General features: G+C 35.3%; 2 protein-coding genes across 3 annotated transcripts; one reads left to right on the forward strand and one right to left on the reverse strand.

Moving 5' to 3' along the window:
- The first annotated feature begins 596 nt into the window (after positions 1–596).
- LOC140770127 (E3 ubiquitin-protein ligase RMA1-like) lies at positions 597–3,966 on the forward strand. 2 transcript variants are annotated; one of them, XM_073111142.1, is made up of 2 exons: positions 597–752; positions 873–3,966. In XM_073111142.1, the coding sequence occupies exon 2, from the start codon at positions 3,072–3,074 to the stop codon at positions 3,837–3,839; it is 768 nt and encodes a 255-aa protein (XP_072967243.1). In that variant the 5' UTR covers positions 597–752; positions 873–3,071; the 3' UTR covers positions 3,840–3,966. The 2 variants fall into 2 exon arrangements, with proteins under 2 accessions (XP_072967243.1, XP_072967242.1); XM_073111141.1 differs by having other exon boundaries at positions 599–752; positions 3,057–3,966.
- A 5,000-nt stretch (positions 3,967–8,966) lies between these two features.
- On the reverse strand, positions 8,967–18,209 carry LOC140770186 (nuclear/nucleolar GTPase 2). Its single transcript, XM_073111239.1, has 12 exons — positions 17,996–18,209; positions 17,063–17,330; positions 15,678–15,811; positions 14,156–14,285; positions 13,723–13,886; positions 13,184–13,285; positions 12,942–13,046; positions 12,718–12,846; positions 11,918–12,058; positions 11,410–11,510; positions 10,325–10,382; positions 8,967–9,614 (listed from the first exon to the last, which is right to left on the reverse strand). The coding sequence occupies exons 2-12, from the start codon at positions 17,298–17,300 to the stop codon at positions 9,318–9,320; spliced, it is 1,599 nt and encodes a 532-aa protein (XP_072967340.1). The 5' UTR covers positions 17,301–17,330; positions 17,996–18,209; the 3' UTR covers positions 8,967–9,317.
- Positions 18,210–19,835: the final 1,626 nt, after the last annotated feature.

The raw sequence follows: 19,835 nt of genomic DNA on the forward strand, positions 1-19,835 counted from the left end.
TTTTATATGAATATGTAATCTAATTACATATAGATTTATTCATTTATTACCAATTAATTTATAGATTTTAATAATTAATTTAGGCAATAAATACCATATATGTCTTATTCCGAGTATTTTTAATTAATTTAAAAGATAAATATTGTTCAAATTTAATACTAAAATGACCACGTTATCATCTAAGAAGAGGAAACACTAATAATTTCAGCGTCTTTTTCTTACATATATAATATGTGTCACAAAAAATTAAGATAAATTTAACTAAAATTTATAAATATTTTATAGAAAAAATTCTAAAAAAAATTGAGGATAAGATTATTATTTTTAATTAATTTATAAATATAAATACTGATAGCTATAAAGTAACGCAGACTAGTTATGATATTAAGCTTGGAGGGTGATCCATTAAGGTAAAAATAATTTGAGAGAGGGCTAATTTGGTCAAAAGATCCGATATTCGCAAGTTCACTATCCATCCATAATAATAATGTATCCGAAGCCGTACTGTGGATATAGATATATGACCGGCACGTGTGAGGAAAAAGCCGGTTATGTACCACACCCTCTTCCAAAGCTTTCCCCCATATATACGTTATCTCACCATTTCTCCCACTGCTACTCAAGTCGTTCTTCTTCGTCTTCCCCTACGTCATCCTCATCCTTCTCCTCCTCCTCCTCCTCCTCTTCTTCTTTGCCGACAACGGCGTCACGCTACCGGATTCGTTTCCCAAATTCTCTTCAAATTCTTATCTGTAAGTGATCTCAGATTCTTTCTATCTTGTTTATCTCTTCGAATGCTTTTTTTAATAGTATCGGTGTTGTCTTGTTTTCCCGTGAATTTTCCCCCTTTTTCCCCCCTTTTTTTCCATTAGCTTTAGGCGACGTTATAGAGATCTTCTTCTTGTTGGGGCAAAGCGAGAATTTGATGCAAATTTAGACAGATATTTGCGAGTGCTTTCGTTGGATCAATGATTGAAACAGAGGATCTTGTTAGATCGCCATGGTGATCGTCCCGGCTAGGGTTTTGTTGGGATTGAGTAATCGTCGATTTGGTTATGGCTTCCTTACCTTTTGGATCTTTTGGGACACTGCGTCGCTGTCTTGGCTACTTCGTTTTATTCCTATGTTATTTTACTTTTTTTTGGACTCGCTCTTTGTGACTCCCAAGCTTAATTTTCTTTTCCTCGTCATTCTTACCGAAGTTTTGGCTTGTTGATACATTGTTTTTAATTTTACTTTGTTAATATTTGGGCTTTACTTTTCAATCTTTGTAAAATTTTCTACTGATATATCAATTTTTATCCCAGAAAAAATTGTTCTCTTTGGTGGTTTCGAAGGGGGTAAAAATTGCACACCATAGAACTCTCTACTTCTTGTTGATATAATACCAACCATTATACCCACTTACTGGGGAATTTGGCTTATAGTGTTTTTGGTGAATTGGTTGTTCTTTCATTCTTATTTTAGGGATGCCATTTTCCAATTTCAAGGACTTGAAATTATTATACTACCTGGTCCTAATAGGCTAATATAAAGTTGAAATTTTTAGATCAGCTTGATTAATTTAATAACCCTTGGTAAGTTGAAATTTTTTTTGCTCATAATGCTCAAATTGGCTATTGCTGGAATGTTGAATTGACTTTGTCATGCACACATAGTGGTTATCAAATTGGTCATCTACATGCTCTTTCTTATCCTTGGACCAGCAATTTGGTAGCAGATTGAGTTGCTTTACCTAAAATAATGACTTATCTCGATTAGTCTTCGATAATTTTTTTTTTAATTCACATGCTTATTAATGGGAAAGGAGATGACCCTGTGACCTGTCCATGGGAAGACAAAAAAAGTTGCCGCAGTTTGAATTGGTAGTGCCGTATGCTATGAAAGCTCCACCTTAGCTACTGCGACAAGGAGAGATCATCTCTTTTTATAAATAATAGGATGTGTTTATTTGATTTGATTTGATCTGATCTGATTTGGAGAATCGTGGGTTTGATTCTATTTCGTTAAATACTCCGACACAAAAAGAAGAGGCCTTGCCCCTCTTATCCTTATCTCTTGTCCTCTGTTCATGCTTCATGGTCTAGCAAATTATGGTCAAATATGCACATATGAATCTTATGCCTCTCCTGCACTCTTTTATACTTTTTGAATAGAACTAGATACTGCAACTAGACAAGAGTTTTGTGAGAAACTATGAGGATTTTTTTACCAAATTAGCTCAGTATTAAATTATTTTAATCGAACATGGGTTTGTTTTACTGTAGATGTTACTAAAACACTGATAAGATCAATATTTTATTTTTCGATAGAAACACCAATAAGTTCAATATTATATATGTAATTTAATAAAAGAAAACACTAATTTTATCAGTAATTTTAATGAAATGCTGATACATTTTGCTAAGTCTATTCTTAGTTCTTTTTTATAGCGACACAAAATGTTGACGCCGAATTAGTTAATGTTTTCTCTTTTTTTAGATAAAATGATGATGATAAGTTTAGCATTTTACCGGCAATTATTGTGAAACAAGTTTGTTTTTTAATATTAATTTTGAGGGATGGTATATATTGATAATAAAGAAAAAATTGAAACAGGGGCTAGTTTTGTCAAAAACCGGGGAAACCACTCTTTCCTCGTCATAGCCACATACTATTGTTTCAGGGCTGGGCCCTAACTGGTGATCTAATTGGTTCCCTTTTGTAATTCTTTATTCAATTTGCTCTTAATTGTGGCAGCTATGTGGGGTCAAAAAGACAGAAGCTGAAGCCTTATCCGTAATTTGCCTTATAGAATTGATGCTTCTGTATGCCTGTGGCATTAGATAAGGCGTCATTCTTTTGAACTTCGCTCTTCTGCCACCACCCATTACTTGCTTTTCTATTTGTTCATTATCCCTGCCCTCATGGTCCACTCTGACATCTCCTTTACTTGGGTCTATACAATTGTTCACCTTGATGCTATTTGTCACTAGCACTAAGAATAAGCTCTCTCTCTCTCTCTCTCTCTCTCTCTCTCTCTCTCTCTCTCTCTTTACCTTTTGCTTGATACACAGGTACTATAGTAGAAGATGGAAGTCGAAGGGATTGTTCAGGGCTTCCTTGGCGACTCCATGGAAAACTCTCAGCCAAAGCGGGAGCCGCCGAATGCCACCGCTTGCTTTGACTGCAACATCTGTTTAGACTTCGCCGCTGATCCAGTCGTCACCCTTTGCGGTCACCTCTACTGCTGGCCGTGCATCTACAAGTGGCTGCAGGTAGAGAGTGCATCGCTGCAGCAATGCCCGGTCTGCAAGGCCCCCCTCTCCGAGAATTCCCTTGTTCCATTATATGGCCATGGCCCCAATACCAAAGAGGGATCCGATCAAAGCCTTCCGATACCGAGCAGGCCATCCGTTCGCAGGGATTATGCGACGGTTGCTTCCTTGGATGAACACCATCCTCCTCTGCACAGTGAGGAATATTTGTATATGCAACCAACTCTTCTACAGCAGCAGCAGCAGCAGCAGCGGCGGCGGCGACAGCAAGAACAAGAAGAAGAACTTCATTACTATGGTAGTCCTGATAGCAGATATTTTCCGTCAGATTTATCGCTATCCGCCGGACCTGTATACCATCCGACGGCAGGGCCAATGCTTGGAGGCACGACGGCCGTGATGCTGCAGTGGATGTTTAGGAATAACGGCGACGAGGGATTGTACTATTCCGGGCCGAATAATCTGATGGTAGGCGGGAATAGCCCCAGGATGAGGAGGCGTCAAATGCAGGTGGAGAATGTGCTCCATCAGATGTGGCTCTTCCTCTTCGGATTTGCAGTTATTTTCCTCTTGCTATCCTGAAAATGGAGCTTAATTTACTTCACCTGTTAATATCCCTTCTATACATGCGAATCATGCTCATGTTGTATATATTAAAATGTGTTACAAGTCTTATAAGTTTTTAAAATAGCGATAGAAACTCATGCTATTTCCTCCTCTGTATCCGGTAATAGTTATCAATGATGGCAGAAAGCTTATGTAGAGCTTTTTGACCTTTTTGAAGTTTTCCCTAAAAATTACGGCTATTTTTTTTTAAATTTTTTTGGGTTTATATCCTTCAAAAAATTCTTAATATATGTTATCTATATTAATTAAATAATAAGAGTATCGATGGGTTGGGTTTGGATCGGCTAGAACCGAGTCGACTCGGGCTTGACTCAGGCTGGGTTTGAGTACAGCAGCCCTCCTGGATTCCAAGTTCCGAGACGATGCATCTATAATAATTCTAAGGGGATTTTTTTGAATAACACTATAGTTTGTGGCTAATTTGTGATAAACACCCCTCGTTTTGAGCTATTTATTATAATCCCTCCTTTTTTTTTTATCAATAATTTTAGTGACTAATTATCCTTTAAACTATCGTTTTATTTGGCTCTATGAATAAGATTACCAAAGTAGCCTTAAGATACATTTAACCTAATCTCACTTACCACAATAAAATGCAGTAAAATACCCTTTTAAATAAAGGATATTAGAACTTAAAAATAATGGCCCTCCTGCCTAACCCTTGTCAAATTTTATTAGGATTGACACAAATCAGAATATTGGAGATCTTCCACCAACAACTGATAAAGAAAGAGTTTAGATAAAAAAATATTATTTCAGATTTGTTAGAGATTGAGGTTAAGAAAGATTCTTAATATTATAGATAAGATGATAAACAAATTAGTTTCGAAGTTTGATGGGCCCTCTCAGCTATATTTATCATTTAACCTCTTTATTTTGTTCTTAAGGCTTTAATATTCAGAGTTAATTTTCACCTAATTATACTAACAAAATAGAAAATATTTTATTACTTGTAAAAAAAAATCTAGTTTGATTTAAAAGATTCGTTCTATAGGATTACTTTCATTTAAAAAAAACCTAAAGATCAGACGGGTAACGAGCCGAGCTGTCTTAATTAAAATTAATTTTGAGCCTTGATATTGGATCTAAGTTTGAATTGAAATAATTTCAATTTAAGGCAATTCGAGCTCCAGTCCTAACAGAGCTGATAAATAAATAATTTCAAGTCTAAATAAAAACCTTAATTTAACAATAAAATAGAAATATTAAAGAGACATAAACTAATAGAAATCATTAGATCTTTGATCTATCAGCTCATATTTCTCATATATATTTTATAAGGATTAGATAAATATAAAGTAATAAAAATATAAATATTAAGGCTTGTTTTAAGAATAAGGCAAATTCTATATGCATTTTTCTTTGTTATTTTTAAAATAAAATTTTTATTTCAGTAATAATTATTCTTGTATCTACTTGTATTTTAAAATAAGAGTATAATAATGATATCTAGAGTGCAATATAAAGTGAAGGAAAATATAAGAACATTTTTTTTTATAAAATTACTATGAATTTTTTTTTAATTTGATATAATATAGGTTGATGGGATAAATTATATCAAATGTAAAATAGTAATTAAGTTATTACATAATATAAAATAATTTTGATAAATAGTATTTACATTCTAAAATAAATGTATTATAATATTTAGTTGTTATTGTAAAATAATGAATTGTATTCTAAAATAAGAAGAAAAAAAATTATTTCTGAAGTTAGGCTAAAGAGATACAAACATAAATCATTACATCTTTGATAAAATAGTTCATATTACTTATATATATAATAATAATTATTTTGAGTCTTACAATGGAGACGGCTCATGATTACGACCGTCAAAAATGCCCTTGGACTCATGAGCCTCAGGCTTGGTTTGTTAAAAGCCCATCTCGAGCTCTAAATGGGCCGAGTTGGCTCGTGAGGCTCGTTCAAGCTGGGCTGGTTTACACCCTTACTCGCTCAAGCTGGGCTCGTTTATGCCCTTGCCCGTGATCGTAATGAGCCTAGACGTGATCATTGGGCGGGCCGGGTCAAGTTCGAATCGGGTTTTTCGAGCCAATCGAACTTAATATTTGTTCATGGCTCAACCCACCAATCACTCGGACCGAACTAGAATATTTTAGCCCGTTATCGTCCGCTAGCCTAGATATTAGGCTTGGGTTGGGTATAACGACTTAACATAATGCATTAAATATAAAAATTATTATATTTTATTGGGCCAAATTTAATGGGCTTATATGAAAATATTTTAGTTATTTTTCATGAAAAGATATATATATATATATATATATATATATATATTTTATTAAATATCTAATGTGGGACTAAAATAATTATATGAATATATATACATTATGGGTAAGGCTATAGATGAGAGTAGTGAATCGGACTTTTCGGTCAGACTGAGCAGGCAAAGCCTTAGCCCATGCGGCCCACTGCCATATCGAGCTCGGGTCGAGCCAGGCCTAAATCGGACTTGGGCCGGGCTTAGCCCGGTTAAAATCGGGCTTGTTCGGGCCGGGTGAGGGCCTAATGATCATGTCTAAATGAGCCCTGTGAACAGAGCATTTTTTTCCCCTAGGACACTAAAAGGTAAAATAAAGAATCAAACTTTAATTATTGATATGATACGGTATAATCGAAAAATAAAGGCAAGAGAGACGGGGTATTTGTGATAAATATATATCCCGATTTTATCAGTCATTTTGTGTGCCCAAATGATAAAAGAAATATATAAAATATAGACTCAGATCTCCGTCAATTTATCCTTTAAATCAAGAATAAACTTCTAATACGATAATTACATCTTGTTCGATAAGAAATTTGACTACTGAATCGGACAAGCTTCGAATTGATTCAAACAACAAACAAGTAATACGAGAGCAAGCAACAGCGGAAGAAAATATAGTAAAAAAAGTCAACCAAAAATATTACTCCACTAATAAGAGAGAGAGAGAGAGAGAAAGAAGAGAGGGAGATCAAAATCAAATATTTTCAAATAAGATAAGAAGAAAGGAATCGGAGAGGTGCTCAGGACCTAAGGCTGCGGACTTTGTACCATCCCTTCTTGCAGGAGTCGCCGACGACCTTGAGCCCTCTCTTGCATGGCGGGCCGACCACCTTCACCCCTCTCTTCATCAGATGCTTCATCTCCTTCGCCTTCTCCTTCAACCGCTTCTCCAAATCCCCCATCCCTAAATCGATTTATGGATCTATCTATCTATCAATCGATCGATCGATCTATTCGAGGTAGTAAAGAGAAGGTATTTGGTGGAGGTTTTAGGGTTAGGGTTTCGGATGGATGTATGGATGGGAATAGTAGCGTAGACCATCTAAGAGGGATTCTTATTCCTCTCTTTATTGCTTTCAGCGTTCCTTTAGGTAACGGAACCGACACGTGGCGCGCCATTACGGGGTGCCTGGCCTTTGTTAGTTGGGAGATCCCGTTAGATTGGTGCTACCTACGGTATAAAAATAAATAATAATAATAATAATAATAATAATAAAAGAAATAAAGAAAGAAAGAAGCATTAACTCTCGTATTTCTACCACCAGTGTCTAAGCTACGTGATTAGTTTTAAAGGATATTTATATATAATACCCCGCTTTTTAATAAAATTATACTTTATATATTATATTTTTATTATTTATAAATCGAATCTTATAATTTAATAATATGTGTAGAAAATACTATTAGTTAGATTTTTAGTAAAAATATAGGGTATAAATTATAATTCTTGTGCTGAATAAAATGTTCTATATTTAAAAACACTGGTCTTTTGACACCTTTATTATATTATCTATGACTAAAATGTTCTCTCTCTATATATAAATATGTACATGGAAAGTGACATTTTACTTATGACTAAAAGAAGATATAAATAAGATGCAAAAGAAATAACAAAAGATTCTCATGCTACCATGACTCCAACTATAGATCTAGATATCCTTCTCTTTTTGTTCTCTGAGAGAAGGGAGAGTGAGACCTTGCTCTAAACTAGAAGGGCCTCCCTTAGATGCAACACACTTGGGTAAATTCAATACTAATTGGTCTTGGAGTTAGAAGTGGCACTCACTGCTCCAGCTTCTTCATATGTTCACAAACAACTACTAGCTAGCTTAACTTAGAGCCAAAGAGAAAGAAGTCAAATAGAGCTACCAATATATATATATATTTTATTAATAATACATGTGTTCTCTTTAGCACACCATTTCTCTTTAAATAGAGCTACCATTTCACTCCATTTTTATAGAATGTAAAGGTATTATCATAGTTTGTAGTTATAGTGTATATATGACAAATATCCATGTTGACCACATCAAAGAGAACTTGAATTCTTGTGCAATTAGCCAAGGGAGAAAGTGACAAGACATTATTTGGTCAATTAATTTTTGTCTTGCCAACGTTGTTGATCCATCTAATAGAATTAAGTGTTTGGATGACTTTGAGTGGATAGATTCCAATTTGTCATCCATCAGTTGTGAGACTATATTTTTTTTACTGATTGACAGTGCATCAACTTTCACTTATCTTCATATTTCTCTTCTTATATCAAGTGACATCTTTGAGCATAGATTTGAAGGATGTCCTACTTTTGTAGAACACCTTTCTTGCCTAAGAGATATAAAGTATTATCTAAACTGTTTCTTAATTAAAATACTGAGAAGACTTAACATTTTACTTAAGAGAACGCTTACTATTTAATACTTTTGGACTATAATAAAATAGACCCATTTTAGTATTTAAATTTAAGAGTGATCCATTTTGATAAAATAAATTAAAAAAATAAACCTATTTTTGCCAACAACTCGATAATAATGTGCAATGTGATCTATTAAAAATTAGCAAGAAACAACCAAATTACCCTTCTTTATAACTAAAGTGCTTGTGATCTATTAAAAATGACTAAAAAATAATACCCTTTAAATAGGAATTTATTTTATTCCATTCAGCTTCACACTATCTACCTTATTGACCATACTTATTCACAGTTTAGAAGCAAAATACAAATTCTTACATAAGACTTATTCAAGATAATTATTATAATTTTATCCACATTTTACAACTAAACAATAAAATACGAGTAAAGTTATAAATGTACCAAATTTGTATTTAAGAGGTACACATAAAGTTATTCTTGAAAGCCTTTATGCATGAATGCAATGAGACCTTAGAAAACCTACCTAGGTAGGATGGTGATAACTATTAGAAGACTAAATAATTAAGACACTTGAAATAAAAAACCTCTATAGGAAACTTCTCAAGATTAGGAATCCCGTGAGATTAAAAACCCCCTTCGCGATAGGGAACCTTTGAGAACAAAAATCCTGAAAATTTGGAGATGCTTGATGCTACATCAATCTTCCTCTTCTCTGATTCACCAAGCCCGCATGCAAGTTAAAAGAATACAAAAAAAGGAGACTGTGATATCCTCTTCAGTCAACATCTCCTGGAATCTGCTCTAGGTTTTCATTTTCCACACCAGCGAATAAGTCTTTGCGAGCAGGTACATTCATGAGCTGCTGGGATGAGATGATTCCTGCTATGGCTTTCATTGCGGCAGCAGCCCTGTCTGTGCTTACAGTTGGCTCGTCAATTTTCTCGATTACATTAGAATCTTCAGGTTGGCTGCCTTCATTTTGCTGTGGTGGGGGAACAAAAAAGGGAATTTTACCCCTTTGCCAGTCATGAAGTACCATCTTAGCTGCAGTCGTTAGATCAGGCTCACCACCCTATCAATTCCACAAATAGATTAGCTTTCTAGAAATATTCATCCTAGAACTAATATTTTTTATAAACCAGAAGGTGAAAGTTTATTTTGCTCCACATTCAAATCACAACAATTGTCTAAGGAGTAAGGAAAAAAGTCAATTTCCAGGTAGATTTTTTAAAAGAACTAACCCAGACATGAAAACTAGCTCCTGAACGACTGAAACTTCAACCTAGATAGAGATAATAGGCGCTTTGCAGTTGAAAAGCTGCCTAACACATGGATATGCCTATTCAAAGTTATTCTGAAAGCAGCAATATGGTCTCCAACAAGATCAGAGTACAGTTTCACGCTAAAGGATAAGTGAAGTTGAAAAGACTGAGATGCTACATGGCAATGTGAGAACATAAAGGATGGATATGAGTTAACATGGAGAAGTGGACTGAGTTGATACTGAAATAAGCAGGAAAAAGTTTGAACTTGCCAAATAATTAGTAAAGAAAGTAATTGCACTAATAAGGAAGAAGCATGCAATATGTTTACAGGAAAAGGAAACATGTATTGAAGCTGGTGGATATGCACGTGAGCAAATGAAATCACAGATGCTGATGGATTTCATATCAATTCAGTCATCATTTGCCACCTTATATCAAATGCACAAGGGCAATAATGTCGTATCAGATAAATACCAGCAATTGACTTGTAAATCAAATACGCAAAGCCAGACCATACCTTCAGAAGTTTCCCAGTGGACTTGCTCAGCTGGACAAGAAAGTCAGTTTCATCAACCCTAGTAGTAACATAAAGAGATGAAGCCATCAGTATGCCCACTAAATACCCTCACAAAGGAAAAATGATAATATAGTTTCACTAAACAAACTAATCAATGGTAGGACGGGGAAGCCACTGATAAAAAGGTATACAGCTAAATTTTTCTGGTTTAACACGATTCTACTGGCATCACAGCAATGATATAGAGTTTAACTAAACAGTTTAGGACATAACTCTTTTTTTTCCACCAACTCATTAAATAAAATAAGATTAAAAACAATTCAAGCCTGGTCAAAACCAAAACCAAGGTTTATCCTGAATTCTTATTCGTTGCACTTAAACCCCCTAAGGTCTCAAAGTGTAAGTAATCATTAACACTCAGTGACAGAAATGTTCAAAATGGCCAAAATGCCATTGTCTTCTTTGACCAAGAACATTTCCTCATTCAAATCATCTGTATTGCTCAAACCAATGATTAGTTTTGGCAAATTTGGGAGTTTGGTAGATCAAATACAATGGAAGAGGTGACCGGTACTTTTATGGAGAAAAGGTGTTGGTCATCATTTTAAGCTTTTGGATGGAAAATAACCCACCAGATTGCCATTTCTATTAAATTGGACAGAAATACTAACAACTGCTTATCAGTTGGGACCTGAGGGAAGTTAAGTGCAGCAAACCAAAAGTCAGGTGGATACACTGATTTTGGGACTAACCACCCCAGGGGATAAAATGAACCCATATATCCAACAATGTTCTGCCACCTGTAAACAATGTCTGAATTAATATACACAGTGATATCACTAAATCTTACTTGACTAAACTTGTGTGGCAAACTTCAACATGGGCAAACTTCAATATCGCCACTAAACATTCTAAAACTCTTAAAGAGTCAATAGCATATTTATTCAAACAAGATTTCAAGATAAATAGGTGAACGCCAATTTTAGTAGCTTAAAAGAATCTAAACAGAAATCATAGTACATGATAATATGCATTAGAACAAGAAAGAGAAGATTAATTGATTAGTAATCAGGAATAGAACATACCAGTCTTTAATTTTATATGCTCTTTGCAGATGTTCTTTTTTCACGCGGTTTAGGACTTCTCCAATATGCTCAGAAGCATCTTGCAAGTTTGTCACACGTACCTATTCATAAATGCAAAATGAAGCCATACACTTTTACTACCATACAGGCACAATAGAAGCTCTCAATGTAGAAAATAAAGCCAAGAATGGCAGCAATAAATTAGAATCTGTTAGGACATAAAGCATCAAAAAGAACAAGAGAACTAGATTAAAGCCTTAATACACAGAGCTACAACTCTGACTTTTCAACTTCAAAAAATAAACAAGAATCTGAAGCACATCATTAAATAGTATAAACTTTTGACACTAAAAACATAATCAAAATTTTAACCCGAATTGACAGCATTCAGAAATTTAAAGTTATAAACAGAAGATCCAGGTCTTACTCCATCTCCACTTAGTTCTCTAACTGACAAATATATCCATATATAAAAAGCTAGGAGGCGACAAAGGAGTGGAGGACATACCACACCCTTAAGAACTATATCTGTTTCTGAATCATTGTTTTGGTACACAACGCCAGGACAGTCAATTAAAAAGATCTTCTTGGTAAGAGTAATATACTGCCACACTTTTGTCTCTCCAGGAATTGGAGCCACTTTGCAGACCTGGAGAAAGCAGGAGGATATTGGTATCACAAATCAGACAAATAGTGACCAACACCTTTAAATAAAACAGAAAAGCAAAAACGTGAACAATAATCATAAGTGCTTGAAGCAGAAGGATTGATACCTCATGTAACTATTACGATAACAATCAATCTCAACTAGTCTCATGTTCGAGATCAAGTTTAGAAGAAAACGCAAAAAAGAAAGTAATTCACAAGTAGAAAAAGCTATAAGTGAGAACTCCAAAAAGCACCTCACCAAGGACAAGGTAGATAAATAACATAGGTATGCCAATTAGCTTCATTGGCAATCATGTACTTACGGCAGAAGATGTTCAATTAAGCTATTCAGCCAACTATAAAAAGATATTAATCTGACTAGATCACATAAAATAGTAAACCCATTCCACGAAAACATAAAACTGATCGAATACTTAGGCTTCTAGTTCCAACTTTTTGCCATGAGATCAAAATGTAAAACTTTTATGTAGTAAAAATTCAGTAACTGTTAAAACAAATATTGGCGCTGATTAGTTCTTTGCAGGACATATTAAAGTATTAAACAAAACTCTTGATACACTGTGGCGAGGACCAAAGACAGCAAAAAAGAAAGCACTAGCAATAAAATTTACATAGTCAAAGCAAAGAAATGAAATATACATTTTTTGAGCGCAACGTGTTAATAGCTGATGATTTTCCAACATTAGGATATCCAACAAATCCCACAGATATGGCTTGTTTGTCACTCTTCAAGCGGGCAAATTGCCTAAGTACTGAAAGAAGAGAACCCTGTTGCCCAGAAAAAGAAAAGTTATAAGAACATAACAGAATCATGAAAGAAAGAAACAAACAATAACAAGCAAGTTAAAAGAACCATGGTAGACCTTGCCAAAAGAATGATTGATGCTTGCATGGAAGGCTAAAGTAGGATATTCCTTTGACAAGACCCTCAGCCATCCTTTCGTTGCCCATGCAGGAACTAAATCACACTTTAAGCAAGAAGATCAGAATGAACAACAAAGTTAATCAGGCTACCAATGCATTAAAGAGAGGACTTGAAAAGTATTTTTAAAGAATCTTGCAGCAATTGCATAGGTACATACGAGTTAATGCAGGAGACACAGACCTTATTTAGTAAAAGAATCATATGTTTGTGCTTGCAATGCTCCTTCAAGTGCTTCTCTAAATGATGGCATCTAGTACCTTGTGGATCCCTAGCATCTAGTACCTGCATAAAAAGAATGATTTGTATAAGTAAATAAATACCGACTTGCACAAAACATGGCCAATAACTTCAAGAAATTAAGTTGACATCAGCTAGTACATCTGGTCTTACAAACTTCATCATCTTCATGAGATAGGCAAAAGAAAATCTAACATGTTCTTTCTGTGAGGAAGCTCTTATATGGAATCTTAAAGCACCAAATATACTCCAAGTACATCTTACATGTCTTTTGTTAGATAGCCGAAGAATGCATACTCACATGGATAACTACATTTTTAGATGACCAGCACCACTATTTTAGCTAACCTGCATGCAAATATTTAAAACATCTCTTCCTACAAAAGGTTGACATTAAGCTACTGGATGTCTTGAAAAAGAAACTATTTTTTTAAATTTAACTTAACATACAACACGAGCAGTAAAAAATCAGCAGAATTAACCTGTACAACTACATCTGAAGAATCAACGACTTTGTAAAGTTCACCCCATATTCTCTTGCTCTGCCCCTTTTCAAACATCGTATGCCTGACTAAGTCTCTTAAACCATCTTCTTCATCTTCCTCCCTAGATAGTTGTACTGCAGCAGATTTTTGCTCATAGGCATCTAGAAAAGAACAACCAGCAAAGTAAACATAAAAATCTCCACTCAGCTCATTCAATTAATTGGCCTGGAAGAAGTGGAGAACCAGATCAAGCGAAGCTGGCAAGATTACTACAAAAACAGTAGCATCAATACCCAATTTGCATTATATCAAGAAAAGTAGATTAGGCGCCGATACAAATAATGAGCCAACTTCTCCAAAAAGGAACACATATTTTCCCCAGCTGACCAGCACTACAAATTTGTATAAAGATTAATTAATATCAACATACCTTGAGAACCAGCTGCTCTTTTGACCAGCGACTCATAATCACATGCCAATAGTTTTGGGCGCTTCCTCTTCCTCTTTGGCCCAAATGCATGTTCAAAAGGCTCAGTGTCAAGAAGATGTGCCTTAGCTTGCTGTTTCATTATTGCAAAACCACCACAAGAAATTAGTCAACTGCCAGGGTGAATTGATGGGCATTTCTAAAGCATGTAAACCTACTAACCAATAAGTTTAAATAAGAAAATTTACAGTGCATAAGAATATTAACGAGTTAATAAGGTTGAGCATGTTTCTTTGCTACTACTTGTCCAAAGTTGTTCTACATCTTACATCATATAGAAAGTATGGGGTAGATTTGATCGAGAAACACAAACTTGAACCTCATAGATATACCACTTAATGCACTTAAAGAAATGGCAGACACGCTAGGGCCATCCTACTTAAGAGAGAAACGAGTTCATTAACGTTCTAATGTAAGTACCCCACAAAACTAGTAAAAGGTGCCTTGCAACATGTCTTCCTATCCATATTCAAGAGAAGTTCAACATATTTTTTTATGTAGCTCCACAAATTTTCCTTGGTAGTTTTGTTTGGAGAAGTGTGGATATGAGATAACTAGCTTAGGACATCTCTTCAATATTCCTATCCATATTCAAGAGAAGTTCTACACATTTTCATGTAGAACCACAAAGTTCCTTGGTAGTTTTGTTCATAGTGTGGAAATGAGATAACTTGACATTCTGAATTTACCATTCAAAAAGCACATAAGAGTTATCCAATGAATGCCAGTCTTTCTCAAATTCATTAAAAAAATCAGGAATCTGTAGCACATTAACGAGTGGCAACTTGTTCCTTACATGGCGAATAAGATGTTCTCAATCAACTATATGCCTACATTAGAAAGGTTATGCTAGAAGGCCTCTCAATAATCAAGGTATCCTAATTCTGTGAAGAGATTGAAGTTAGATTTTGAAGCCTATTAGCAAAGAAGCTCTTATTAATTCTTACTTAGACTGAACTACATGCCAACTTCCAAACTATCTCAACAACATTAAGAAAAATTGCCTATATTGGACAAAATCAAACTTACATAGTTTCCTAAATTTTTACATCCCAAATTTTCCCTCCTAGCTCTTTAACACCTGCTAGTACTTAAAATTTTCCCTCCCTCTTGGGAGAATTTCAACATATAGGTTCCTCAAAGGAATAAGACACACACACATGAAATGAAAAGAAAAAGAAAAAAGAATTGAACTAACAACCTTTCATCCTACTCTCTGTCAATCATAGGTTTAACATCTACGCTTGTTCATAGTCATACATAGAGAAAATCTATATAAAAGCACACCCTCATACATAGAAGACCACGACTATGACCTAGACACAATAGTTTACTTCACAAAAAGTATCATGATAACTCTAGTTTATCACATTCAACAAAAAGAAATGGACAATTAAACAATTATATGAACAAGTCAGAGTTCTTTATGACTTTAACCCAAAGTTCCGGATACAAAAGTTCCCACCTTTTGATGATCATGTAAAAGTGATAAAGGAAGCTTCTTTTCCTTTAGTATAACGTTGTAGTTATTAGATAACCGGCTCTCAAGCTCCTCTCGGAAGAACTCAAGCTCTTTCTGGTTCACAACTCGTGTGTTCCCTGCAGAACAAACAATTGATCAAACATCACCATTCAATGAGAAGCTAATTGCACCAGAAAAGGAAAATAACACACTTTGTTAATAGCCATCATACACATCATGTAGATAATCACACTAAGTAAGAAATATTGTTCAATAGAATGTCATAGAACATTAAACTCTTTTCATTTTTGCATGTGAACAATGGATAAATACCTTTTTTCTCCTGACAGATACTAATAGGGCATGCTCCACCAAAAATTTGGTGCCCCTTCAAAGCTTCCAAATACTCACAAATGACTTACATATTCTCTATAATTTCCAGACCTGGAATAGCCTCCACACTAACCAGCTATAAAAATTGGAAACGAATACTTCTAAACTTATATAAAATACCCTCGACACCTTGGTAAGTTCTCTATTCCTCATCCCTGTATCAACCAAATATACACCAAGCCACCAAGGTATTATTATCAATCCTACTTCTCCTGCTCCTTAGTGCCGCAAATTATGAAGTCTTTGCCACGTCCTCCAGATTAAACAGTGGCATCCAAAATGTCAAGATCACAAGACAAAGTTCCTTTAATAATGCAAAATAAAGCATAATACGGACACATGTCAGCCAGCATATAGTCACAGAAAACCTCAGATAGAAATAAACTCTTAAGTCTTAACTTCATTTGATCAAATTATCAATTGAAAGTACTTCCGCTCATTTTAGTGCTCATCTTCTGTCAAACTCCACCAGTCAGCATGCATCTGGCTCTACACATTCATCTTTACCTTTACTACTATTACTATCCACACCTTTTCAAACACAACCAAACTTAACGGGAAAAACTGAAAGCATTATCAATTTATCATCTTGCCGGGCAACTCCTCTTGTACGCCTCCTTATTCAATACCTGCTCCTTGACTAGACTGCTGAACGTCATGGAGCAAGTGTCTAGGACCAGAGTTAAATTTAAGATCTTCTTGAATCCTAACCACCTTAGTAGCTTACCACTTCCAATTCAAGGTTCAAAACAAAAGGGTTTTACTCAACAGTCATACCTCAATTCTGATAAATTGGTCTATTCGAACTGCACTCACTTATATCATTCTTTCAATCCACTATAAAACTAGCTCAAACACTCTTTCTTCCAGAGAATTTAGTGAAAGATTTACGACCTTCCCATTATTTGAACAAGATACGAAATTGATTGACCTAAAAAAGTAACATAAAAAAAAACTATAAGGAGATACGAAATTGGAAATAAAACAGGACTCACCAAACCAGCGGCGATCGGGTTCGATGCGGGTGCTGGGAAGCTCCTTGGACTGGAACTCGTGCTTCAAGATCTTCCCTTTCCGGTCACGCTTCGGCCGGACTTTGTACATCTTGAGCCGCCGCACAGTGGAGGCGGACCGGCCTCCCTTGTCCCCTCCACCTCCATTGGTTCGGTTCACGTCCAGTGAATGTTTTGGCTTTCCGGAGACGTTTACCTGCCTCTCTTTCTTCTTCGCCATTAGGATTATCTTTTGAGCGTTTCTTCAGTACTGTATAGAGGTAATTGTTTATCAATATGACTTGATGAAGATCTGGTTAAAAACACAGGGAATAATAGGAATACAAGAAAGATAAAGATATTACCACTTCAATAGGTAATTATTTATTTTTAAAATATATTACCTTCAATGTTTTGAAAAGCGACCGCGGGTGGCAGGCGGTCAGCCGTGAAGCATGGATACCGATACAAGATACGGGGATATGATAGATTTTAAAAACTAGGACACGGATACAGCATTGATACGGCAATAAAAGATTAATAAAAAAATTAATACAACAATAAAATAAAACAAAGATCACAGTATCACACAGACAGTGATCAACTGATCATTAATACAACATGCTTTAGTTAGTGAGGCAGTAATTAATTTCTAAAACATGTCAGTGAGGCAGTAATTAATTTCTCAAACATGGCAGTGAGGCATACACTAACAGTGAGGCAGTGAGGGAACGAGGCAGTGAGGGAGTGAGGCAGTGACGGAGGAAGGTGCGAAATTACTCTAATAGCATCCTAAATTACTCTAATAGCATCAATCAGCTCACTGCCTCACTGTGATCAAAACCCCTAAAAAAAGAAATCGAAACCCTAAATTCTAATATCAGAGACAAAGGTGCAGGAGGAAGGTGCATGAGGGAGGGAGATGACGTAGGGTACCTCAGTCACCGGAGGGAGTTGCCGTCGCGAGGGGGAGTCGCTGCCGAGGGATTCGCCGCGCGGGGGAGGGAAGGGGAGGAAGCTTTCGTTACCGGTGCGTGAGGAGGAGGGAGGGAGGCCTTCGTCGCCGGCGCGTGAGGGAGGAAGATGCGTTTTCGTCGCCGCCAGCGCGTGAGAGAGAGGGGTTTTTTAGGTCACGAGAGAGAGAGGGAGGAACGGGAGAGCGATATCGGGTTAGTTATAGTTAACGGGTCGGTTATTAACGGGTTCTAAATTAGTTTTATTTGCAGACCCGACCCGTTTAACTTAATAACTCAAAAATGTATCCCACCGTATCGGATATTTAAAATTAATTATTTTAATTCGGATACTTCTTTAGACATATCAGATGTGTATCGGGGCCGTATCAGGCTATATCGGTATCCGATACGTATTCGATACCGATACGGAGGCCTAAATGAAGTATCTATGCTTTATAGCCCCATCGCCCAGCGCCTAGGCGAAAGGCAGGTGACAAGGCGGTCTAATATTTTTAATATAAAAAATAATAAATAAATAAACATATATAATATACATTATATACTTATATGTAAGTTGTAACTAATATAGTATATACAAAAATTTTAATAATGCACTAAACCAAAATACTAAATAACATAATCACAATTCACAACTATAATAACATAAATACATAATTAAATATTCAAAATTATCACAATAGATTAACTAATTAACAAATATATTATCAAATAATCACTAAATCACTAACAGATTAATTAATTAAGATTTAAGATAGAATTAAAAACCCTCCGGTCAATCGGTCATTTGGTGTGAGAGACATAGGGTGAGACTCTGAGAGAGGAGAGAGAGGGAGAGAGTGAAAGTGTGAGATATATATATATATATAGAGAGAGAGAGAGAGAGAGAGAGAGAGGCCCATACCTTTACCGTTGGCCGTGGAAGAGACAAGAGAGAGTGGGAGAGGATGTTGCTACAAGCCACCGCTACTTTGCTTTGTTGTCATTGCCGCACGTTGCCATAAACCATTGCCTCAGCTAGTCAGCGTCTCGTCACTCTGTGGCCAGCCGTGGAAGGGAGAAGACAGGATTAGGGATTTAGCGAGAGAGAGAGAGAGAGAGAAGAGTTTTAAGTTTTTATATTAATGGTTAATGAGTTAAATTTTCTTAGTGGATACTGGATAATCTCATAATCCAATCCATTATAAAAAAAATCAATAAGTAGGGTTGGTGGGCCAAATATTTTTTAATTATTTTTATCTCTTTAATCAAATTTTATCTCTTCAATTATTTTTTAATTATTTACGAATATCCCTTATTAGTTCAAGATTGATTTAAACTAAAATTTAATAATAGATAGAGATTGAGAATCATATTTAAATTGAAGTCTATTTTTAAAGAATCAAATTTAAATTCTTTAGTATTAAATGATATCTCCTATAATTATGGTATAATTATATCTATCACAATTATATTTAAGAGAAAGAAATTTTAAGGAAAGAAAAGAACATGAAATTAGTAAGTTAGGCACATGTATTCTAATCTTGTTGACAAATATTCCCTTTCTTTTTATGTAATGTGATTTGTGAATCGATACCGGTATGGGTGAAAACGAATCGAATACAGATCAGATAGTGCTCAACCCACATCTAGATCCATATTTTTTATCGGGATATAGATTCGTATATGGATGTTTGACAGATGGCAAAAATTATAACCATATCATAAGAAAATGAATACGGATAATTTTCGAATACAGATCGGATAGTTTTCGGATATGGATCGGATAATTTTTAGATTAATTTTTTGGATCTTAAGGTGGT

This window comes from Typha angustifolia, chromosome 11 (assembly GCF_048772165.1).
Source record: "Typha angustifolia cultivar Huaian chromosome 11, ASM4877216v1, whole genome shotgun sequence".
NCBI lineage: Eukaryota > Viridiplantae > Streptophyta > Magnoliopsida > Poales > Typhaceae > Typha > Typha angustifolia.

Excerpts from the sequence above, each read along its gene's own strand:
- LOC140770127 (XM_073111142.1), top strand. The coding sequence starts at position 3,072 with ATGGAAGTCGAAGGGATTGTTCAGGGCTTCCTTGGCGACTCCATGGAA.
- LOC140770186 (XM_073111239.1), bottom strand. The coding sequence starts at position 17,300 with ATGGCGAAGAAGAAAGAGAGGCAGGTAAACGTCTCCGGAAAGCCAAAA. Across the intron at positions 14,286-15,677 it reads TTTTACATGATCATCAAAAG|CAAGCTAAGGCACATCTTCT; the intron begins GTGGGAACTTTT and ends ATAATGAAACAG. Across the intron at positions 13,887-14,155 it reads AAGAGCAGCTGGTTCTCAAG|ATGCCTATGAGCAAAAATCT; the intron begins GTATGTTGATAT and ends GTTCTTTTCTAG.